The sequence below is a fragment of the Elephas maximus genome, chromosome 16, assembly GCF_024166365.1.
Source record: "Elephas maximus indicus isolate mEleMax1 chromosome 16, mEleMax1 primary haplotype, whole genome shotgun sequence".
Lineage (NCBI taxonomy): Eukaryota > Metazoa > Chordata > Mammalia > Proboscidea > Elephantidae > Elephas > Elephas maximus.
The window spans coordinates 45,452,182-45,478,096 of record NC_064834.1 but is presented as its reverse complement, the minus strand read 5'-3'; the positions used below and the strand labels follow the sequence as shown (position 1 = coordinate 45,478,096).

General features: G+C 41.0%; 1 protein-coding gene across 4 annotated transcripts in view; it reads right to left on the bottom strand.

Annotated features, from left to right (window-relative positions):
* Positions 1 to 25,915, bottom strand: part of PLCE1 (phospholipase C epsilon 1) — a 351,870-nt gene that overhangs the window by 78,716 nt on the left and 247,239 nt on the right. For 3 of the 4 annotated variants that reach the window (XM_049855298.1, XM_049855297.1, XM_049855299.1), the window contains 7 exons: positions 21,678 to 21,823; positions 18,330 to 18,588; positions 16,665 to 16,870; positions 10,185 to 10,860; positions 3,912 to 4,094; positions 2,722 to 2,839; positions 1,608 to 1,764 (listed from right to left, as the gene is read on the bottom strand). In XM_049855298.1, the coding sequence (XP_049711255.1) occupies positions 1,608 to 1,764; positions 2,722 to 2,839; positions 3,912 to 4,094; positions 10,185 to 10,860; positions 16,665 to 16,870; positions 18,330 to 18,588; positions 21,678 to 21,823 (1,745 nt within the window). The remainder of the gene's footprint in view (positions 1 to 1,607; positions 1,765 to 2,721; positions 2,840 to 3,911; positions 4,095 to 10,184; positions 10,861 to 16,664; positions 16,871 to 18,329; positions 18,589 to 21,677; positions 21,824 to 25,915) is intronic. The other variant, XM_049855300.1, reaches the window with a different exon arrangement.

Below are 25,915 nucleotides of genomic sequence, written 5' to 3'. Positions count from 1 at the left end.
ATACACCTGTTACCCAGTTTCACCAACTGTAGAACTCTGAATGTAAAAAGCCTGAATTATAAGTGCAACACTCACACTGTGAATGGATTCTTCCCTTTAAAAGATGATTTACTGCAGGGTTCTTATCAATAGCAAGCTTCCTTGAGAGAGGAAGACCTCTGTGTGTGAAATCAACGTTCACAAAGCCAATGTCTGCACAGGCCCATTCCCAGGGCTCCTCCTTCCACTCCTTTGTTAGATAAACAGGACCTGCTTTAGCTTGGTTCTGGTGCTTCTGTATTTCTTAAACTTAAGTGTAGGGTAGAGGGAGATGAAAGGAGCCCTGGTGTCATAACAGTTAAGCACTCAGCTGCTAACAGGAATGTTAGCAGTTTGAACTCACCCACTGGTTCCATGGAAGAAAGACTTGGTGATCTGCTCCCATAAAGATTACAGCCAAAAATCCAATGGAGCAGTTCTACTCTGTCACATGGAGTCGCTATTAGTTGGAATCAACTCCATGGCATCCAACAACAACAACAGAGGGAGACGAAGTGGCACTCTAGTTTCCTTTGAAAGGCTTTCATTTTAATATTAGTTCTTCTGTGAGAGTAGATGTTGTTTCAAGTCTGTAATTTGGATGGTCTTTATAGAATAATTGACTATTATAACCAGTTTTAGAATTATATCCAACTTGCTGCAATAGTTGAATTCATTTCTTCAGACATATGCATCATATATCACATATAAGAAAAGCATTGAAATATATTCTACTCATTAGCAAACTGGATCAAGTAGCCTACCTTAAAACTTCATGATTTATTCCTCACTTTGAGCACGGCTGTCCAATAGGACTTTCTGCAATGGTAGGTGTGTTCTCATAACTGTGCTGTTCAGCATAGTAGTCACAAGCTCCAATTGTGATTACGGGGCACTTAACATGTGGCTAGTATGACTGAGAAACTGGATTTTCCATTTTTTTTAACTGTTATTAAAAAATATATATAACACAACGTTTGCCAATACAACATTTCTTCCGGTATACAACTTACATTAATTATGCTGTGCCACCATCACCCTTAATTGATGCCAAATTTGAATTTTCAATTTTAATTAATTTAAATCTAAATAGCCACATGTAGCTAGCAGCTACTATATTGGACAGTGCAGATTTAGAGAATCACAGCTTGTTTTGTTACTGCTACCGATCTTTGAAGGACTGGTCTCTCAAATAATTAGAAGCAATTATAGGTACTGGTATTGATATGGAGCCCTGGTGGTGCAGTGGTAAAGAGCTCGGCTGCTAACCAAAAGGTAAGCAGTTCAAATCCACCAGCTGTTCCTTGGAAACCCTATGGGGGAATCCTACCCTGTCCTATACTGTCACTATGAGTTGGAACTGACTTGACAGCAACAGGGTTTGGGTTTGGGTTTTGGGTACTGATATAGTAATAAGAGAAAGTAGGAATATACAATTAGGAAAATCAGAGGCATTTAAATTTTCCTTTATATCAGCTTAACTATAAGTCAAATTTAGACGCAGTTTTCCCATAGACAACTAAAATATGCCCTCGTATGTAACTTCAGTGATGTGAGGGTTCCCCTGTTTTATCATGTTAAGGCCCCACCTGGACGGGCTCTTGTTTGAAGAAGACAGCACAGGGGAGGACACTGGCCTGATGGGAGATGATGTCCCGGCAGCCAAGCTAGGGGACCCAGCCGTGGTCAAAGAGTGGGCTCTTCTGGAAGGGAGAAGGTTAGGAGGGCTGGTGATGGCATTTGTCTCTGTAAGGATGAAGGACAGAAGACAGACAATGACTCAGATTATATTTTCCTTCAGAAATCAAATCAAAGATGCCTTTAAATATCTGAGTAAATCCATCTATGTAGCTGATTTCTATACAAGAGGCATCAAGGTATTTTGATGAATGGACTAATCTGGTGGGCTCTCAAGCTGGCTATATATTAAAATCGTCTAGGGAGCTTAAAAAATATATAGATGTCTAGGTTCCAGATGGAGATTCTGATTCATTTGGTCTAGGGTGTGGCCAGGGCAACTAGACATTTTCTTTTTATTTTAGTGAAAGTATACATGGCCAAAGACATACCATTTCAACAACTTCTACATGTATAATTCAGTGACACTGATTACATCCTTCAGGTTGTGCTACCATTCTTGCTATCCATCTTCAAATTATTCTACCATCATTATCTTAAACTCACTGCCCTCTAAACTGCCCATCCAACCTTTTGAGTTGCCCCTGTCAATTTGATCTTACATAGCAAACTCTTTAAAAGCACAATGCTCAAAGTAGACGGACGTACTTAATTCAGATAAGCTATTTTTTGGCTCAAAGAAGACTTCAGGGGATAGTAGTTTTGATTTCAGGTTTAAAGTTTAAAGATTATCCAGATTTTTTTTTTTTTTTTTTACAAGCTCTAATGTCTAGGCAGGGTTGAGAATCACTAGTCTAATCCATTAAGTTGTATCCTGTATATACAATATTCCTTTTCAGCAATAACAAGTCAGCTAATAAGAATTTTCTTCCATGTTCACTATGCTTGCAAAAACACCTCTTGGGTTTCATCATCTGGCTAAAAACAAAGGTAAGTATACTTACCAAGATAACGAATTTTGTCACAAGTGCCCACAATACTTAAATTGCAATTTAAAACCAAATGCATATTTTTTCCCACATTAAAAAAAAAAAATCTATTTCAGATGTGAAAATGCTGCTTTACCTGATTCTTCTTGTTCATTAATATCTTGAGGATCAGAACCACTCCGGCTTCGACACTCTTTGTACGTTTTGGCCTTCCTGGTTGCCATCTCATCGTCAGTTACCTCTCCACTCTCACCCTGAGAACAGAAAACTCACAACTTTTTATTTCTCTCCCATCATGGCTTTAGTTTAGGCGGGTCTCAATTTCCTGACCTAGTCACCTTCCACACTGCCTCCCATGGTGAACTCAAAAGAAAAAAAAAAAAACATGGTGAACTCAGTAACCAAAAAAACCAAACCCCTTGCCATTGAGTCGATTCCAACTCATAGTGACCCTACAGGACAGAGTAGAACTGCTCCATACAGTTTCCAAGGAGTGCCTGGTGGATTCAAACTGCCGACATTTTGGTTAGCCTTCACTATAAGGGTTTTTTTTTTATAAGGGGTGGGAGGCAGAGCAGGGGAGGTATAGAACCTCTGGAATCTCTGTGTAGAGACAGAATTATGAAGCAGGTAAAGTTCACCTTTAGCATTAATAACCTCACATATGCAAAGAGTAGGACTCTTTCTAGGTAACTATGAAGCAAAACCCCATTGCTTTTTTTGGGCTAAGGTGATACTATATTTTAAATTGTTTTCTACATATAGCATTTTGGCCCACTAGCACCTTCATAATCTGACCCTACTGTCCCTTTCTAGCCTTCCTTGTCCATGACAGAGGCCATTCTCCAACTACTCAGAACTACACTTGCTTCCCTGAATAAGTCTAGTCTTTGATACCTCCACATTGTCTCCTCTGCCAGGGATGCTTCCCCCAATCCTGTCTGCCTGATAAACTCCTACATATCCTTCAAGACCCATCAATAAATTTCCCTGTGAAACCTTCCATGCCTGCCTCTTACCCTTTTAATTTCCTTCTTTCTGCTCCCATAGCACTTTGCAGACAGACTCAACAATGACTTTCATTTAGATCTCATTGTATTTCTTTACATGTCTGCATCCCTCTATGGACCCCGTCTTTCTTTTAGTGTTGATTCAGTTCCTAGGGCTGGGCCCCGTACCCAGGAAGTACCTGGTAAGCTCTTGTATTTTGTTTCATAACCCATCTTTTCCCCAATCTCAATGACCTAAAGTGGCTTATGAAGATGTAGACCATAAAATAGTCCCAGAGAATTGGGCTTTATGCTTAATAAACACAGAATACTCTACCCTCATGAGAATTTTCTTCTTTTTCTTGGTGGTGCTTATGCCCAGGGTGTTGTTTCTCTGCATGTTGGGCTTCTCAGCACTCTTGGCTGATGTCCCAGGGCTGGGATTTCGAGTACTCCATCGTCTGCCTCCAAACAACTCCACAGCGTGAGCCAAAGTTGGGCCTTCATATCGTCCATCCTCCTGTAAAAGAACCACAAGCTGAACACATAAGGGAGCGGGAAGTAATGCAGAAATAAATACATTAATGGCTTCCAGTAAATTTCCATAGAGATGGAAAAGCACAGGTGGCCACAGAAGGATAATGATCCAGCCACCCAAGTGGCTGTTTTTTAACCGTTGGGACTCTCTGTTGGGGGATTTCACCACGTCTCTGTTGTCCTAGTGGCTTCCCTGCTAGGTTCCAGTGACTTGCTTTAACAGGGTCACATTCAATTATGATTAAAACAAATTTCAGAGATTATGTTACAGAACTCCCATTGTAGGAGAATTCATTATGACCTTGCAAATTAGAGCTTTAGAGGACTTGGGTACGTGTGTGTCAATCTATCTAAGTAAAACCAAGTTCAATTTGCCTGTCATTGCAAAACTGCAGGTTGATCTTCATCTAAGCTTAGGATATTTTGATTTAAAATATACAGTATGTGGCATACGTGAAATTTACTTTCAAGGACCCTGAGGAACATCTCAAATACTTTGGCTGTCATCCGCTAGAGTGACTGAAATCCATGAATAGAGAGTGCTCATGGGACTCAGAACACCATGCACATTATGATGCTGGGAGGAGCAAAAACATACCCAAGGGGCAGGCAATGGTTTAGCTGCTTCTTAATTGGCAACTCTGTCCAACATGCTGTAAGCGAGCAGCAGCAAGAACTTATTAATTAATTAAACAATGGTTAATGATTCTCCCCATAAATCTGTAAAGCCAATTAATAAAACCACAAAAAGTGGCATATGAATTAAATACGGTATCAATGCTACTTCAGAACATATAAAACAGGCCTAATTTCCATATACTGTCTTTACTCTCTGAAAACCTTTAAGGCTATCCCTTCTTTGCAGTTCCAACCAAGTACTTGTAAATATATTTTGTTTTATTACCAATAATATGCAAATAACAAAGAGGCTTTTTTGGTGTCTGCTTGCTCTTTCATCCTAATGGTCAGTGCCTTTCTGATTGTATGAATTGGAGTTATGAATTCCCATTTCCTGTATCCTGTTGTGAAGCCTGATATCCTGAGTAACTTGGGTACTTGACTGGGAAAACTTTTGGTAACCTCTTGCAGTGGGCATCTGAGACTTATGCCTGTCCATTATCTGTTTCCTCCTTCTTTTTACTTTACCTATCCATTTTCCATTGGACATAGTTTTGATGGCTCTGCCAATCAAGGGGACCAATAATCAGCAGATGACCCAAATAAGCCAATCAGAATCTCCCACATGGGAATAGGAATCTTGAATGCAGTGACACAGAGGACGAAAATGGCTGGAGATCATTCCTCCTGAGGCAGGTCTGCTGAACAGATTCCCTGCTAGTAAGACACTAAGATTGGCTCTAAATTGGAGTAAACATTTCATGACACAGTTTGGTAATTAATTTTAACTATCTTCTTGAATGGAGCCCTGGTGGGGTGGTGGTTAAGATCTCGGCTGCTAACCAAAACGTTGGCAGTTTGAATCCACCAGCTGCTCCTTGGAAACCCAATGGGGCAGTTCTACTCTGTCCTATAGTGTCGCTGCGTCGAAGTCGACTCGACGGCAATGGGTTTAGGGTTGGTTATCTTATTGAATAATATATACTGAATCTGAAAAAAATTATAAATTTTTTATCTATGGATTTTAACCAACAAATCTTGGAAATTTTGATACACCCATTACAATTATATATAAAAGAATCAGCATCATTAATCTCCACTCCTTTGGTTTTTCTAAAATTCAGAACATCCCAACAGAGGCCAATTTTTACCTTGTCAAAGGGAAAAATTAATAACAGACAACTTACTTTGATTTTAAGGGTTTCTTATGATGAAAGTAAATATTCACTGTAAAGAAATTCCTGACCAAAATTAATCTTGCCAGCGGCTTTTCTTTTACCGGAAGTTGCTATTCTTTTCTTCCTTGGTTGGAATCCAAGTTTACTAAATTTGAATTTCAAAAGCCATGGCTGAAGGTGAGCAGAGAGCCAGTGACTGCCTTGTGACCTGGTATCAGTTGATCCCAGAAAAATGGGGAGGGCAGGGTTCAATTAATCATACTAAGATTAGCCGATGGTTGATCTTCTACTCTCCTTTTTTTTATAAGCTTCATTGTAACTAGCAAATTTCAAGCCATTTGCTTTTTTCTGGAATCAGAATGGTCTCCTTATTTATATGCATATAGAATAACTGCTCAGAATAAACCTTATGTTTCAATTTCTTCGAGTTTTAATTTTTTTCTTTTGTTGTTGTCGTCGAGAGTATGCAACAATTCCACAGTTTCTACATGTAGCATTTAGTGACACTGATTATGTTCTTTGAGTTGTGTATCCATTCTTGCCCTCCTTTTCTGAGTTGTTCCTCCCCCATTAACATAAGCTCACTGCCCCCTAAAATTCCTTAATTTTTCAAGTTGCTGTTGTCACTTTGGAAACCCTGGTGGTGTAGTGGTTAAGTGCTATGGCTGCTAACCAAAAGGTCAGCGGTTCGAATCCACCAGGCGCTCCTTGAAAACTCTATGGGCAGTTCTACTCTGCCCTATAGGGTCGCTATGAGTCAGAATTAACTTGATGGCAACAGGTTTGGTTTGGTTTTTTTGTTGTCACTTTGATCCCAAGAACTATACAGATATCTGTATAGTTCTTAAGAGTTTTGATTATTTTTAACATCCCTAACAGAAATATGGGGCCCTGGTGGCGTAGTGGTTAAGAGCTTCACTACTAACCAAAAAGACGGCAGTTTGAATCTACCAGCTGCTCCCTGGAAACCCTATGGAGCAGTTCCACTCTGTACTACATGGTTGCTATGAGTCAAAAACAACTCGATGGTAATGAGGTCGGTTTTGGTTTTAACAGAAATATGTTTAGGGCAGGAAAAGGCAGGATGCTTTATTTTAGTCATTAAAGGAGGCTTTCTGGAAACTCCAATGTATTTTGAACATTTCTTTCGTTTCACAGCACAGTAAGATTTGAGATGAGTGAAAGATGAACCCTTTTCCACGTGGGTGTGAGTGAAGGTACATTCTCAGCTTTAGAAAACAGTTCACTTGGAAGTCGAAGATTGGGAAATCGATTCCCTAAAACATATACATGTACTTTTGCCTCTTGGCAAATCTTTGCATATGACATTTTGAAGACCGTCTTTTAATCTAATCCACTAATCTACAGCCTTTGAATAAATCCTTTTTTTTTTTAACTTAAGATAGCAGAGTCAGTTTCTGTTGCTTACGACCAAAGAAGTTCAATGGTATGTAACTTGCTCACTCTTTCCAAAGATGGGCCTTCTGCTCTGCCCATGATAAGTTCAAGCCAAAATTCACGATACCTGTCTTTCCTCCACACCCCATAGCAATATCCCTCTGCAAGCTTACTGTCTCGCATTTTCCTGTTTTCCCTAGGCTTCACTACAAATGTTACTACTTCTTACCTTTTGCTTTCTCTCTCATTACTACTTCCATTAAAAAAAAAAAAATTTTTTTTTTTTTAAGATCAGTTTAAATACACCAGTACTAAAATACTTGTGGTGTTTGAAAGTAACTTCATATACACTCACCACATAAGGGATCTGGATGTTGGAAAGATTATCTTCTATATCAGCCATTCCCAAATTGGGGATATATATATATATATATATATATATATATATATATATAAAACTCTTAAATGACTGTTAATAGAAATTTGGAAAAACACAAAAGACTTTTCACACATTTCTTTAACTTGTAGATAAATTTAAAAAGGTTTCTTTTGTACATGGGGATTTCTCAGAGCCTTTATATATTTTTTAATATGCTAACTTGTACTGACTTGTATTGGAAATCACCAAGAAGGGTATTTAGCATGCTTATTTGACCTTTTGTTCTGTGAGCACCAAATGGGCATCTTTTTTATGTCTCTGGTCTATATGTTGAGAAAATGATCAGTTCATTGGCCTTTTCCACATTTTTTAGAAAGAAGTCTTAAGCATCCGTTTCTAAGGCATGTCCCTAAGTAAATGGCTCACGTAGAACAACGCTTTGTGGAAGAGCAGCACTTAGGCTTTCAGAAGTAGTGACGTAGATGTTGTGCTTTTGCACTGCGGGTTCCATGCCAGGGGTGGAGGAAGGGGTGGGGTGTGCCAACGCAGCTGGGCAGGACCAAGACGCATGCCTCTCTTCTTCAGGTCATTTCCCCTGTCTCTGCCCCAGAGGCACCTCTTACTTCTGCTGTTCATGGTCTCGGCTGGTGGCTCCTTCAGCAAGAACTGAAGGCTGCCCGGATGAATGAGAAAACCAAATACGCCTTATGTGTAAATTCAGTTACCTATGCTATAAGCCTGAGACAGAAACAAAGAAAGCAAATAAATCGCATAGGCTTTGTGACAGTGTTTGGAATTGAGCTCAAAGACTCTTTCCAGGTTTGATGGATTTCATAGTTCTAGACGACAGAGGAATGACTATAATTAAAAATCAATATTCCTAACAGCTCCTGAAGACCTTTCTTTCAAAGCAGGCAAGTAAACTGAAAGCTCCCTGTGGAGGAGACAGGAAGCAGGTCCTTTGGTTCCCATTCTAGATGAGTTAACTAAAACTGGCTTTGTACTGTGTTGTTGTTGTTAGGGGCTGTTGAGTTGACTCATAGCGACCCTATATACACAACATAATTAAATATTGCCCTGTCCTGCGTCACCCTCACAATCATTGTTATGCTTGAGCCCGTTGTTGCAGCCATTGTGTCAATCCATCTCGTTGAGGGTCTTCCTCTTCTTTGCTGACCCTCTACTTTACCAAGCATGATGACCTTCTCCAGGGACTATGTAGCATTAGGATAACCATGTACATGGGCCTACCTTCTTATTAATTAATTAAATAGTTAATTTAGTTAGTTATCCAGGAAATGATCCCTACACATAAGCATTGCATGGGTATGAGAAAAGGGGGAAGTGGGCACTGTATGAGTCACCACTGACTTCCCAGAAAAAAAAATTATTTAAATTGTCAGAAACATGACAGAACTCTGAAAAGTACATGAAATTGGCTATTTGAGTGATAGAAGCCATATTTCTTTTTGTTCTGTGACATCAGTAAAAAAGATAATTATTTTCCCCATCAAGATAGAAAAACATAACAAAGAAAAACTGAAGATTTTGATACAACTCATTTGATGATGCCATTTCAACAGTCACATCGTGGTGGGGCCTATGACTCAATTTCCGAACAATCTGCGCCCTCCTTACTCCTTAAACATACCAATGCCTCTTCTCACCATCTGGGTCAGGACAGTCCTGTCCACCATGGAGTATTAAAATATCTGCTAATTTAGAGCTAATGAGAAACTCACTCCCTTTAAGAAGACGACTGTGAGAAACTGCCCCTTAGGGCTGCTGCCATGAAAAGCCTGGTTAGGAAACACTCAATGTATGAGTTATTCAGCATTTAGGAAAGTGTCTTTTAACCTTAGGAGTTCTACAATTAGGCAATAATACACAGTAAGTTAAATAACTCTTCAAAATCACTTGGACTCTTAGGCGATGAATCAGGATTTCAGTTTCCAAAGTAGAGGTTTCCAATGTATCAGGTCAACTAAACCAAACTAAACCCATTGCCGTTGAGTCAATTCCGACTCATAGCAACCCTAGAGGACAGGGTGGAATTGTCCCATAGGATTTCTAAGGCTGTAAATCTTTAAGGCAGCAGGCTTCCACCTTTCTCCCGAGAAGCTGCTGGTGGGTTGGAACCGTAGACCTTTCAGTTAACAGTTGAGGGCTTAACCACTGCACCACCAGGGCTCCTTCTCATAATGATGATAGCACCTGCTAAGAGCCAGACACTATTCTGAGCACGTTATGTATGCATAGGAAATCATTTGATCATCACAATCACCCTATGAATAGGTATCGCTAGTTATATATAAGATATAAAATTGTTATGTATTTTATAAATAAGGAAACTGAGGCATCAAGAGGTTAATAAAAGCTGCCCAAGGTCACACAGATAGTAAGGGGCAGAGCTGGGAGCATGAACCCAGGCAGTCGGGTTACAGAGTGGGTGCTCTTGAGAGTTATGCTACTGAGGAAAGAGTGATAGTGCACCCCTTACCTGATAGAGGCTGACGTACTGTTTCCGCAGCCACTGCAGTCTCTGGTCAGGGAACCTCCTCATCTTTCTCACAGCTCTAGTGAGTGCCAACAATCCGCTGAAGAGCATTCTGGCTGTGTGCTTTGGTGCCACAAAGTGCAATAATCTATTGTCCGTGGTCTGAAGTCCATACAGCAGCGTCACACCAGTCTCTGAGAGAAGCATGCTATCCAGTTTGTTCTGAACACACACAGTGTGTATATCAATGCCCGGGTGTCCCATGTACACAGCTTTGGCTGAAAACAAATCCAAGACTCCCTCTGCCAGTCCGCTTACTCCAGCACTGCCCAGTAACGGGAATTTGCCAGGTTCGACTGTATTACTAAGCACACCAAATTTGGCTTTAGTGCTGGCTGGGGAGGCAGTGATGGGCTTTATCCAGGTCAAGGTGCTATTGTCAGGCTGAAGCTGGAGGAAGCAGCGGGCAGAGAGGTGCGTGTCCTGGTCATAGTGGATGACTGTGGCTCCCTGTAGCAGGAACTGGTGCACGTCAGCTCGAATGGACAGCACATACCAGGGGATGAGCTCCGTGCCGTGGTCGAAGGCCTTCAGTGGCTCTTCTGCTCCATGTGGGTCCCATTCTTTGGACTGCTCAAAGGTGTCATTTTCTGAATCCAACAGATCTCCAATTATAAACCTGATGGAAAGAGACACAAATTTGGTCTGTCCCATTCTCAGAAGTGAGAGCAACCAAAAGCCTTTCACTAAAATTGGGCTTCATTTTTTTTTATCCTACTCTGAATTGAAATTAGCATAGGAAATATAAAACACTAAAATTGCAGAGTAATTAAAAAAATTTTATTGTGATAATATATACATAACAAAACATTTGCCATTTCAACCATTCTTTGTGTACAATTTAGTGACATTAATTTCATTCTCTATGTTGTATCACCAGTATCCACTGCAGAGTAATTTTTTTTATAACAGTATTCTAAATCCTTATAAATTATCAATGTGTCCACCATAGGCATAAGGAAAGGATATTACTAGATCAGTTATTATATTTTTGTATCAACAGTAACAACCTTCATCATTTTTTAGTTTTCCCCTGTGTCAGGAACTGTTTAGTACTTTACATATATTTTTGCACTTATTATTCTTTTTTACCTAGGAGAACACTGAGGTTCAGAAAGGAGAAGTAACTTGCTCAAGGTTATCCAGCTCAGAAGATGCCTAGCCAATGTGGGATTCTAACTTATCTAACTCAAAGGCTTGTGATCTTCATTACTGCCTTCTAGTTAAATCATAAATAAAATTTATCAACTCAATATGATGGGGCTAAAACAGGTGATAGTAAGGCTCAATAGGCTGGACCTAGAAGTACCTCTATTAACAATAACAAAATGCCCAGCGCAAAGACACTCAACGGGACATGGTCATGGTGGTCAGAGGAGCAAGAACAACTAGCCTTGACTTGGGCTTGACTCTGTGTGTGTGTATGTGCGCGTGTGTGTGTGTGTGTGTGTACATCAAGGAAAAGTCTGCTTGGAAAATTTAGCAAGTTCCCTTCCCTGGGTCAGGAACCTGGATTACCAAGGCCAGGAGGATCTTGGAGGAAGGCAAGAAAAAGAAATGGTGTTTCCCATATCCCATTTAATTTTGGTTCTGAGCTAAATCAAGTATTTTCCAGTGAAAAACTGCAAGCATTATGAGCAAATGTTTCTGGAAAGAAAAATCATAAGGCTTTTCTGGAGCCTGTTTCCTCTGCTCAGAGATAATGTAAGCTGGGAGAGAGGGGGCATTGTCTTTTTTGGTGTCAGTTTCTATTTTATGGCACAAAAAGAACTAATGCCAGATGTTAATAATTCCATTCAAAAGCATTAGTCCAGGAACACTAATGTCTACTATAAAACTGACAATTGCTTGTGATGAAATAAGTTCATTTCAAGCAGGAAACTAGTAGTTTTTGTCTCACAGGAGATAAAATGAATTTTATGCATTTATGTGTCTGGTTCTCTCAGAAGACAAGTTTCTGTGGGTTTACAAGAAGAAATAAGGTGGAACTTTAAGAGCTATTTAAGAATGAAATAAAGTTAACCAGAGATAAAAATGTGGTTCACCAGTGAAGAAACCGCCCTGCCAAAGGTGGGTCATACGCTTTAAGGAAGGGACCAAGGAGTAAAAACAGGAGGGTTTGTATCTTAACCCCGAAGAGGTTCTGTAGCATCCTTGAGTTAAAAGCCTTGAGTTAGAAGCCATAAATGGGACTTTTCTAGTACAGTGAAACCTGTGAGAGCCAGAACTTGATGGGACTGCCTTGTTTTTCTGAGTCTCACAAGCTTTCCACCTTTGACAGGGTGCAGTCTTACCACGTTCCTATCGCGTGTTTTAGTGGAAAATATTTGAGTTTTCCTTCTCTGACAAGTTTCTGCCTTACACAGGTTCCGGGTCTCAAATGTTTTTCTATATTTCCTGATGAAAATCTTATATTAGGCAAAAAATGGGTTATGTGTCAGCCTGTTTATACATTTTCTGTGCGACTATTCATTACCTCCTAGAAATTTAACATGATTATTTGAACAAGAATCATCAAGATAAACAAGGTCAAATCCAATCTTTTCGGATAAAAGAAAATCTAATACCCTTTAAAAATGACTTGCTACAGCTGTTCCCTATAATAAAATCTAGTGTTTTAAACGGCTTCCCAAACTCTTGCTTTTAATTAACCTAACACCTTCCTCGACTACTTAAATGCTTCTGGTGAGTTTTCTGGCCAGACTAGCAGTGAGATTTGAGAAGAATTCTAATAGTATCCTTCAGGGTAGGTGAACCAAAGGGCCCTAAGATTGGCCCTTCTTTCTTGCTGTAGTTTTCAGAGGCTTGGTTGCTGCCACATGAACAGGGGTTGGAGGTTAGTGTTGGTAGAGTCTTTGTTGTAGCCACATCAGCAAAGCACAGTTTCTACGGGCTTCGGGATCTGGAAATTCCCTTACCACACACAATCCATTTTAACGTGGGACTCTGGTTCAGGAACGGATTCCCAAGTCCCAGCAGATGGTCCCAGAAACAGTGTTTTATGATCTGGTTTCAGTTAATTCTATTAAACACCTCCGCCCCCCACCTTGTGTATTTAGAGGTTCCTTTCAGAGTAGCAATCACTCGTGGTAAGGAAATTACGACTGGTACTTAGGTACATAGTGTCTGCTGTTTCAGCGTGAGGATTTCAATCTGACTTCACCGTTTTTTTTTTCCTTTCTAAGAGTGCTTACAAAAGGGTCTGGAAAATAGGAGATGGGAGTGAATATAGATGACAAATGATTAGGACAAGGGAACAAGCAGAAAATTGTGAATAAAAATATCATTAGAGGTGACAGGATGATGCAAGTAATTTAGCACTTGAAGGAACCCAAGGGGAAAGGAAAGGATGACAAAGGAAAGCTCAAAGTCTGAGGCTCAAAGGTAGCATGTCTAAAAGTATTTCAGAAAAATTGACATCTTTTAAATAACACACATGTTCACACAATCACACACACACAACCCCAAATGAAGGCTGTAATAAAAAGACCCTATATGAGACTGTTTAGGCATCATCTAACTATTTTAAATATTAGATATCTAAATTACCTATGATTCTAAAATAATAGACATATATGTTATAGTAGGATTTCAGGAAGACATTCTGGCCAGATCTCAGTATGAGGAAAAGCTGTGCTTCTCCTGATTGTATGTGTTTGATTTTTCTTACAAACACTGTGAACCTTGTCATGAATTATGATTACTCTTTTCTTTGGCCACTGAGAAGCTTAGAACAAAATTTAGTTACAATACAGGACTGTGTAGCATACACATTTTTGTATGTTTTATTTTTCCCTGTCTTTTTTTTCCCTTTTCTTTAATATTCCTAAATTACTCATATTTATTCTTATAAAAATCTAGAAAATCCTTTGTGGAAGGAAGTAGATGTATAACTGATATCTATATACAGAGATAGCTGTAACATTCTGATATGCTTCCCGTGCAGCCATGTGCTTATTTATAGATGGTCCTCTCCCTATACAAAAAAAAAAAAAAGTTGCTACCAAGTTGATTCTGACCCATGGCAACCCCACTGTGTCAGAGTAGAACTGTGCTCCAAACAGTTTTCTATTGCTGATTTTTCTGAAGCAGATTGCCAGGTCTTTCTTCCAAGGCACCTCTGTGTGGACTTGAACCTCCAACATTTAGCAGCCAAGTAGTTAACTGTTTGTACCACCCAGGGACTCCTCTCCCTCTGAAGATTGCCATTTATGTCAGCAACTACTGAGGACCATTTAAAACCTAAGTGTTCGCATGTTTTGAAAGAGGACTGTTAGTGAGGAAACTTCCAAATGATCTCTGATTTGAGATTTAAGAAAAAAAAAATTAGAAGATACTTGTGAGACAGTTGAGATTTAGGGTCGAGACACTGTGGTAAGGGCCATAACAGTTAACCTTCAAATGTCTGGGTGTTCCATGGGAGAATGATGAGGTTTGAATGAAAGCCCAAAGATTGTGCGGGGAAATCTGGAATTTAGGTTTACCTTTTTAAAAAATAAACGCATTAAGAATTCAGACACAAGACGTTCATTTTTGTGTTCACAGGTGATTTTAAGCATCTGGCTCTACAACTCCAAAGAATGGTTTGACATTATGTTCTAAGAACAATGTCATCCTTCTCACTCTAGGTGCATGAGCACATGCGTGTGCACACACACACACAAACACACACAGGCAATCAGAAAAGGCCTGGTGAAACAGATAGCAAAGTCTCACAAGCACACATACACAAATATAAGGACTCCGAGATCATTGCATCATATGACTCAAAAGTGCTGACTACAAATAAATACTTTTGGTGGCAAAGATATACAATCCAGAAGACCTATAGCTTGTGATGGTCCTAAAAAATTCCTCCACCTGGGCTAGGCTCTGTCTGGCCATTTGAAGTTAGGTGTGACCATGAGCAAATGGCCTTGAAGAGATGCAAGGCATGGCCCCAAATCACTGATTTCTGCACTTTTCATTTGGTTGTGGGTAAAAATGTCTGCCTAGACTACAATTCCCCCCAATGAACAGCAACTGTAAGAAGAGAACAATTACAAAGCCATAGCTGCTCTCTGTAAACCAGGCTAACTTTAAAACACGACACAGAGCAGTGTTTCTCAAAGTGAGGTCTTTGAACCACCAGACTCAGAATCACCCAGAGGCTAGAGAGGGCTGTTAAAATTTTTGACTTCTGGGTACCATCCCACACCTACTAACTCAGAGCCACAGAGCTAAGTCAGTATACTTGATTTAAAAATATTTTAATATCCACCCCTGTCATGGATTGAATTATGTCCCCCGAAAAATATGTGTATCAATTTAGCTGGGCCATGATTTCCAGCATTGTGTGGTTGTCCTCCATTTTGTGATTGTAATTATATGTTAAAAGCATTAGGGTGGGATTGTAACACCATCTGTGCCCAGGTCACATCTCTGATCCAATGTAAAGGGAGTTTCCCTGGGGTGTGGCCTGCACCACCTTGTATCTCTCAAGAGATAAAAAGGAAAGGTAAGCAAGCAGAGAGTTGGGGGCCTCATATCACCAAGAAAGAAGCACGAGGAGCAGAGAGCATCCTTTGGACTCAGGGTCCCTGTGTGAAAAGCTCCTAGTCTGGGGGAACATTGATGAGAAGGCCAACAGAGAGAGAAAGCCTTCCCCTGGAGCTGATGCCCTGGATTTGGACTTACAGCCTACTTTATTGTGAGGAAATAAATTTCTCTTTGTTAAAGCCATCCACTTGTGGTATTTCTGTTATAACAGGACTAGATGACTAAGACAACCCCACTACCCTGCCCAGTAATTAATGAAAACGATTGCTTCAGAAACTATGAAACAAATAAAAGATCATGGTTCTAACCCTGAGATTTAATTTTCTAAATTTTTAGAAATGGCAGAAGAGCCCTAATTTTTTTTTAGGGATAACAGATGGAAGAAGTTAAATTATGAGCAGTAATCGTAGAACACAGCAACCAAATCAGAAAGCCAAATTCTGATTCACAATTACTAAAGTTTGAATATAAAAAAAAAAGGCTTTAACAATAGTGGTGGTGTTGTTAGGTGCTCTCAAGTTGGCCCCCAACTCATGAAGACCCCATACACAAGGGGATCGGAACACTGTGACCCAAAGGGTTTTCAATGGCTGATTTTTTTTGGAAGTAGAGAACCAGGCCTTTGTTTCTAGTTTGTCTTAGTTTAGAAGCTCTGCTGAACCTGTTCAGCATCATAATAACGCACAAGTCTTCACTGACAGCTGGGTCTGGTGGCGATGCATGAGGTGCACTGGCTGGAATTGAACCTGGGTCTGGCACACGGAAAGCGAGGTTTCTACCACTGAATCTATTAAGTGTGGCCATAAAACCAAAATGAAGTAGGAAAAAGACTAACCAACGTGGAAGAAAAAGCAAGTCTCCTTCTTTTTAAAATGTAAAACTTACTGCCACCGAGTTTTATCCTTCAAGGAATTTTTCCTGGAGCTGTTTCCTTCACTGGGGCTGCTTTCCTCCTCCGCCTCCAGGCTTCGACTGCAGCTCCTGATAATCTGAAAGATGCTATTGACGGTGGACTCCTTCTCTGAATTCTTTAAGCCATTTTGTCCCACTCGTTGTAAGAAATTATCTTGTCCATTGTAATCCGCTACAAACTATAGAGAAATACATGGAGAATTTGCTGTTTCAACTTAATATGATATGCCTGAGAAACCTACTTGGCTAGGGAAACTAAATCCTAATAGTCATAAATAACGGCATTTGTGCATATTTTATCAGAGAGAAAGCAAGAACCTCCAGGAAAAACATTGTTTTCATTTCACCACATGAAATGTCGAAACTCACTCTTGTTTCCACTAAGACAACTTTAGCCCCTCTAGGAGCCAACACTCCACTTTGAATTTAAAACACAAAAAGCAATATTATTTCAAGGTTCCCCAGGGAGAAGATTAGCCAGTTTACAGAGGAAAGGCAAGGTCATTTTACCCTTGTAGTGAGAATTGCGGAAAAGCAATGACAAAAGAATATTATTCTATGGAACTAGATAAAGTTACTGGGACCCAAGGAAAACATTAAAGAAAGGTGACATTTTAGTTTATTTCCCATATATCTTATGGTAACACAAAGGCTTCTGGGCCAAGAATGCAGCATTCCCTCTTCCTGAGAAGTGAGAGAACTGGTGTGGGGGAAGCTTGGGAACTTGAGGTTCCCTCCTCCGTTTGTTGCACTTTTATTCCAGCTCATAAGCCAGAGAGATGCAAACTGGAGCTGTAACCTGTACCTGCCAGGAGCTCTCAACAATCCAGGCACCAAGGCCACGTTTTTGTTCCAGGTGACACAGAAGAAGTTGTTTTAGCAGAGTCTTCTCAATCCCACTGGGAAGGGGTATGTTTGTGTGTGTGAGTGAGAAAGGTCAGCAGTAAGTGTTGTCATCACAGTAAGAATGACCATAGATTTGAGACTTCAAGGTATGGACACCTCAAAATTATCCCCAAGGTTCTCCCCATTTTAGTACCTTTTGTCATTTCTAAACACCTTACAGGGATGTTTCATTATCTTTCCCTTCCAGTTTCTTAATGTCCCTTCTCTCCAATGCCCAGTGTCTTGAGTCACAGCTCATACCATTCTCTCCACATGGGAGTCAGGAAAAAGAAGGAACAAGCCTGGGAGAATTGAGGTCACTGTGACCAGGAGCCTGGAATGCATCTTTAACACGGAGGCACCGTTTTCCCAGTGTCCTCCCAAAAAGGATGAAATAGCACTGACTCCTCCTTTTCTTTGTTCTCACCTAACTTTCTTTATTCTCTGTATTCAGACATTCCCAACCATTATGAGAGAAGAAAAATCCATCAACCTTAAAAAAACAACAACAACAAAAAAACACCCTTTTCCACGTGTACTTACACATTGGCCCATTAAAACAAACCTAATGTTTTTAAGCCAATGACAGTGCTAGCCGGCATTCTTTTTTCCAGAACTTTCAAGGACCTATTTGTTATCCAATAAGAGCATAACAACAAATAACTCTGCATTTAATAAGTTATCCCTTCCCACAGGAGTGGTGAGGCAGGTGTCAGCATGACCCTGACTCATGATGATTTTGAAAGGCCTCACCTCTAAAGTCTCTTCTTGGGAGTTGTATCGTGGGCAAAGCTTCATGAGGCCAGAAGCTCCATCAAGGACTTCGCAGAGCTCCTTCAGAAACACCCCACAGAATGGAACCACCTTACAGCCAGGAATGTGCAACGCCCGGGTCACCACCTTCTTGTACTCGCAGGATGATTCGTGCTGAGCCATGGCATCCTTCAGGCTCCTCATGGTCTCAATGTCAGACTGGTCCATAAACTGCCACATTTTTAGGACTTTTCTTGACCTATTACAAATAAATGACTTCTTTTGTGTGTGTGTGTGTGTTAAATACACATGTAACAAAACACTTGACATTTCAGTAATCATCACATGTACAGACCAGTGACATTAACTATGCTCATCAAGTTGTAATTATCACTCTTACCCATCGACAGTTTTTTCCAGTGTCCAACGACATTTTTTTCTAAGAATGAAGAGAAGTAATATAGTTTACAATAAATCACCTGAATTCCATACAAATTCATTCTTTTGACCTTCCAAGTTTCCTTTAGTTTTAATACTTATTTAGGATTCAGATCCACCTACTTCACTAAATGATATTAATATTATTTTTATAAACGGAAGCTCAATATTAATTATTAATATTAAATAGGGCAGAGCAAAACAGATACAGGCATGTGAGATAAGTTAATTATTCAAACTAAGTTGGGTCTGAAAGACAAATTCAACTTAGGCCTCCCTGGGTTATCCTAAGGCCATTCTTGTATCAACTGAAATCCCTAACCTATGGTATGTGGCTGTCAGTCTCCAGGATGGCCTTCAACAATCCACACCTCCTGGTATTGATGCCTTGTGTAATCCCCACCCACAATGAATCAGTTCAATCCTATGTGACCAAGGCAATATGGCAGAAGTTACAGGGTGTGACTTTTGAGGCTAGGACATAAAGGGCATTGCCGCTTCCACCTTGCTCTCTTGGATTGTTTACTTTGGGTAAATCAGCGGGCATGCTGTGAGGACAGTCACATCCACATGGAGAGGAAGCGAGGTCTCCAGACAAAAGCTAGCACCATCTTGCCAGGCAAACACAGAAGGATAAAACCAAAAAACCCAAACTCATTGCAATGGAGTAGATTTTGACTCACGGTGACCTCATGTGGTACAGAGTAGAATTGCTCTATAGGATTTTCTTGGCTGTAATTTTTATGGAAGCAGTTCACCATATCTTTCTTCTTTGGAACCACTGGGTGGGTTCAAACCACCAACCGTTAGGTGAGCAGCCAATTGTAAACTGCCTGTGCCACCCACGCTCCACACAGAAGGATAATCACCATTAAAACAGACCTTTTTTTAAATCATAACTTGATCATTTTTTCTTAAAAGTAACAGGATTTTTGTAGAAACTTTATCACAAATAAAACAAAAATCCCCTAGATGGTGCCCGGCTACCACCACCAAATGCTCTGGCAGGGATCACAATAGTGGGTCCCAGACAGAGCGGGAGAAAAATGTAGAACAAAATTCAAATTCACACTCACACAAAAAAGACCAACCTTGCTGGTCTTACAGAGACTAGAGAAACCCCAAGAGTATGACCCCCGGACACCCTTTTAACTCAGTACTGAAGTCACTCCTGAGGTTCACCCTTTAGCCAAAGATGAGACAGGTCTATAGGGCCAACAATAACACACGTGAGGGTAGTGCTTCATGGTTCAATCATGCACACAAGACTAATGGGTACACCAACCCAAAAGCAAAGGCGAGAAGACAGGAAGGGACAGGAAAACTAAATGAATGGAAACAGGGAACCTGGGGTGGAGAAGTGAAGAGTGTTGACACATTGCAGGGCTGGCAACCAATGTCACAAAACAATCTGTATTGTTTAATGAGAAACTAATTTGCTCTGTAAACATTCACCAAAATCATAATTAAAAAGAAATAAAACAAAAATCATCTAGGAGAACAGCCTCCTGTTCTCCCAATACTTTTTCCATTTTTCCCTTCCTCCCATACACCACAGCACTGAGCCATGCCTGGTGCATTTGTAGGATCATTCTAAATGCCAGTGACATGATCATTTGAGTTTATTCTTACTAAGGAAATTCAAAAAGAAGAAAAATGTCCAACTCTAGGAGTTTTCCTCTTCTCCTCCATCCCCACTTCATATGCAGGGACCTGGAGAGTCAAAGTAAAATCTCTATACTGCTGTGAAGCAAGATCCACTTACAGTGAGAACCTTCATGGGGAAGGTGAATCTTAGTCAATTACAACAAAAACAGTTACTACTTATGAAGTCTTACTATATGCTGGACACACATGCTAAACATTTTCTACTCTTTCATTGAATCTTCAGAGCAACCCTAGAGGTAGGTGCTTTTTATTATTATTCCCATTCTCCAAACAAGGAAACTAACGTTCAGTGAGGTCAAATAACTTGCCCAGGTCACACAGCTATTTAATGATGATCAAACAAACAAAACAAAACCCATTGCCACTGAGTCGATTCCAACTCATAGTGACCCTATAGAACAGAGTAGAACTGCCCCATAGAGTTTCCAAGTAGCACCTGGTGGATCTGAACTGCTGGCCTTTTGGATAGCAGCCGTAGCACCTAACCACTATGCCACCAGGGTTTCCTTGATGAGGACACCAGGACTTAATTTCCTGTCATTCTGACTGTATAACTCAAGCTTTTCCTCATATACGCTGTCTCCCAGGGCAGTGAGGGGCAGCAATTTATGCCAGATCCCCAAGGGTGAAAAGGAATAAGGCGGGGAAACAGTACTGGCAGAACGGCGATCTTTGTTACTAGCTGGATGGAGAATGCGTAAGAACAGGATATCATAGTGGCTAAGAGTATGGGCTCTGAAATCAAGGCTGCCTGAGTCCTAGCCATGCCAGGTGACCTTGGTGAATGATCTAAGTTCTCTAAACATTAGTTTCCTCTCGTATAATGTAGGAATAATAATAGTACCTACCTCAAAAAATTATTTTGGAATTAAAATATATAATGCATGAAAAATGCCTAGCCTAGTGCTTGGCATACAGTAAGATAGAGAGAAAGAGAGACAGATATAGGTAGATAGATAGATAACAGTAGGGTGTACGGAATAGAAAGGGAAGGAGAGATGGCAGTGATGGGGCTGATGGGTTAAGCAACCAGGTAATTTCATTCGATTTGGCAAGAGCATGGGATCAAAGCAGACACAGTTAACTAGGATCATGAATGGTCAACAGGGGCTGAACTTGTGACATCTCTGATGGACAAGGCTTGTGGAGCTAAAATAATCACTGCAAACTGAAGCTACCCTGGCAATGAAGTTAGTGCCATTCAGCTGTTAAAAGGAAACTATGCCCAGATAAACACATTACCTGAGGCCAGCCAAGAACTCCATGACAGCGTTGTAGTTGCCCATGTTCCAGCAGCATTTGGCCACATGCACCAAATACGAAAAGACTTCCCGCTTCTCCTCCATGGAGCCTGCCGCGAGGATCAGCCACGTCACCCAGGAGCTCACCTGGAAAATGAAGAGGGGAACACCCACTGAAACGATGGCCTGGAAGCCTGATAACTATTTTTTCACAAGAAACTCTTTTTTGGTATTAAGAAAGCAAAAGACCCAGCCGAGCACTTCTTTGTTATGGCATTCTGAGAAAGTCACTTAACCTTTCTGTATCTCTTCATCTTTAATATAAGGAAGCTGGAGAAGGTAATTCATAAAATCCCTCTCGAGCTATAAAATTCCATGAGACTATGGGAAAATAAGGCCTAAGGATAATTTTGATTTATATATATTTGAACTATCTTTTACAAATGCATTATTTATTATGCTAATCAAATGAATCAATAATAGTAACTAATACTTAAATAGCACACACTACTATGTGTCTGCGTGGTGCAAACAGTTAGCTTGCTCTGCTGCTACCTGAAAGGATGGAGGTTTGCGTCTACCCAGAGGTACCTTGGAAGAAAGGCCTGGAGATCTACTTCCAAAAAATCAGCCACGGAAAACCCTACAGAGCACAGCTCTACTCTGATACACACAGGGTTGTCATGAGTTGGAATCTACTTGACGGCAACAATTTTTTTGTTTGTTTTAGTATCCCAGGCATTGTTCTAAGTTCTTTACATATGTTAACTTATTTACATCTCATGGCAATCCTAAGAGGAAGGGGCTATATTATCTTCCTTTTATATACGAGGAAACTGAAGCAGAAAGGATCTAAGGGACTTGCTTAAGGTCTCCAACCAAGAGGTGGCAAAGCCTGGATTTGAACTTGGGCATCTGAGCCAGAGTTGCACTATTAATCACTTACTCAATGTCTAATGTGTATACACGAACTCTAATGTTCTCCAACTCTAGGCTTGAACTAATTCTAATGTGATTTTTTTTCCTACTACACAGGGACTGGGCTCTAGTATTTACTAATAATCCTCATCTAAATCCTCCCTTTATGCTATGCCGCCTCTAAATCATCTGAGAAATCTCTAAGGTTATTTCGAGGCTGCCTATACTTTGGTGCGTGGACACTAGTGTTTGTGTAAGTTACTGTTTCCATCCTGGTTGATAAGCTCTGTTATTAACAGACCAAAGCCTTGCTCTTGACCCCACTTACCCTATTTGCTGCACTAGGTTTGGCAACTCATGTCCCCGGCCTGGGAGAGTGAGGCCCGAACACATGGTTCATGGTGACCCATGACAGTTGCAAGAAAAAGAGTTCAAGGTCCAAGGCATACTGCTTACAAGCTGACAAAGTGATAAGACTTAATGGCATTTAGTGCCGGCAGAGGAGCCGTGGTGGTGCAGCAGCTAAGCATTCGACTGCTAACCAAAAGGTCAGCAGTTCGAATCCACCAGCCACTCCTTGGAAACTCAACAGGGCAGTTCTACTCTGTCCTACAGGGTCACTATGAGTCGGAATCAACTTGATGGCAACAGGCTTTTTTGGTTTCCTATAACAGAAATACCACAAGTGGATGGCAAAGTGCTGATGTTGAACATCACTTTTCTATCCCTGCACAGAAACAAACAGGGAAACAACAACAGGAGTTTTGGTCATAAAACAGGGCTATACTCTGGTATCAAGGAGCCCTGGTGGCACAAATGGTTAAGCGCTCCACTGCTGATGGAAAGGTTGGTGGTTCAAACTCACCCAGCAGCTCAGCAGGGGGAAAACTTAGTGATCTGCTTCTGTACAGATTACAGCCTGGGAAACCCTGTGGGGCAGTTCTACTCCATGACAAGGGGTCACTACGAGCAGAAACTGACTCAATGGTATCTAACAACAACAACAACTTGGCACCAGCCAGGGGCACTGGAGTAATAATCCGCCTCTTCTGAAATCAGTTCAAGTGAAATAGGACAGGCCACCTGCCACCCCTGAGCCCAGCCTTGAGCCCACAGGGCTCCAAGCGTGCAACTCTGCTGTCCACCTGCTCTGAATTTCACTGAGCAACGTCGGGAGAACAAATTTGGAATCGATCCCAAGGATGAGCTCTAGTCTAGGTCATCCTGCAAGGAATTTCAAGCGCCTGGGGAAGAAGATGACCATTTGTTCCCAATCTCCTGGGCCTGCCCTGAGCACTCCAGAGCCCTCTGGCATTCCCAGAGCGAACAATTCTCCTGAAGGTAAACCCCTCTTAGGTACCAAATATCCACAGCTAAGAGCAATCCCTGCTCACCATCTCCATGCTTTGTGCCCTCACTTGGTTAAAAGTCACCTTTGTTCAAACCCTGGCTGTGGCAAGCCTGCCAGAGCAAGAAACTATTTTGCTGACAGAGACTTAGTGTCCTGGTGCTTCTGCCCAGTTCTTCATTTAGTAAGATTTGCTTTGATGAGCCCCATCTGCTATGGGAAATCATCAGCAAACACTTAGCATCACAAACTCTTCAACACTTTGAGCTGGAAATCCAACTGCTTTCTTTACTGAAAAGTTAAAATGGCTTCCTCAAAGCCACCCAACTAATTAGTTGCTGAGGCTTCTGAATATATTCTTCCTATGGATTCAGGTCCTTTCTTGTTAAAACTGATGAAAATCAATGTCTCTGGAAAGTCACTGTTCTTTCAGGTTCTTCTTGTGCCATGTAGTGACTTACTGGGCCAGTGGGCCTGAAGGGGTTAATTCATCTCCTCTGGGGGTGCCTGCTTCAAAGTGCAGGTGGAGACCACCACTGGGTTCCTGTCTTAATCCTGATCATGCAACCAGACTTATTTCCTATCAGTCCAATCATTTTCCATATACTTTCCCACAACATGAGGAAAAAAATAGCGATACCATATTTCACATGGAAACCTAATTTAAACCAACTGTTCCATCTCCAAGTGTGAGTCCCCAGGGCCTGGTTGTTGAGATTATGTAAGCACTGTTATCATAAACACACTCACGTGCGCACACACACACACACAAACACACACTCCCCAACATTTGTTTACAGACTTCAGGGACTATTCTTACTACAGCCTAATGTATTATAATTTTGCAGGCATTAAGTATTGACAGCATCATCTCTAATTATGAAAAAATAAACTGCACCAAAAAGGAAATGAGGATTCCGTGACAAATGTCAATATGTTGCCCAAAGCATAAAAGGTGGTCTCATGTTTACTATGTGGAAAATGGGATGTGTTGCCAATCCAGAAGGAATTTCTGGATACTGAAATCACAGAGAAAAACATAAAAATCATGTAAATGTCAAGCACTACGACTCAGGCATAGAAGCGTCCCTAGAAGGAAAAGGTGTTAAATGTGGCAGATTATTTTGTCTTGTTTCAATGGTCAGCATGGAATGAAGAGAGAGTCTGGCCCCTGGCCCAGTTCTTTAAGAGCTTCTCCAAGAAAGCTCTGTGCTTACCCCAGTGACTCCAACCTCTTGGTTGTTGCTGTTGTTAGGTGCCATCTCAACTCATACTGACCCTCATGTGACAGAATAGAACTGCCCTATAGGGTTTTCTATGCTGTCATCGTTACGGGGGTAGCTCTTTCTCTCGTGGAGCCGCTGGGTGGGTTCAACCCACCAATTTTTTGGTTGGCAACCAAGCACTTAATCGTTCCTCCACAATCACGCGGCTCCAAAAAATTTTTTTTTCCTTTCTCTGCACTTTTAGGTCTAGCCAAACTGAACAGCTTGCTCTCTCTTCTCCCATCAAATACCTTATTGGCATCACACTAACTTTGTTTGGAAGGAATCTTCTTGCTCCATTCAAAATGACCTTTCCTTGGTTCTCATTTGTAAAGGCCAGTCATTACCTTGGTCCCCTAGGCCCCCGTCCATTTTCCAGGCTCACCTCACCTCTCCCACCATACCTCTGCTCTCAGTGGTGTTAAGCTTTTTCTCTTTTCAGGGATTTTGTATTGGTTTTTCCTTCTTTGGAAAGGCTTCCTCATCACCCCCCCTCCACTCCCTCCCCACACACTTTTTTATTGAGCTAATTTCTCCTCATCCTTTAGGCAGAACTGCCCCTAGACCCTGTAATCAGGGTTGCTGCTCTAGGACCTACATTTAGAGGGTCCCACACTGGCCTTGATCCAGCTGTGCTCCTCTTCACAGAATGAGAGGTCCGTGAAGTGGAGAGGTCAATCACTCACTTCTAGATCATTTACCCTTTGG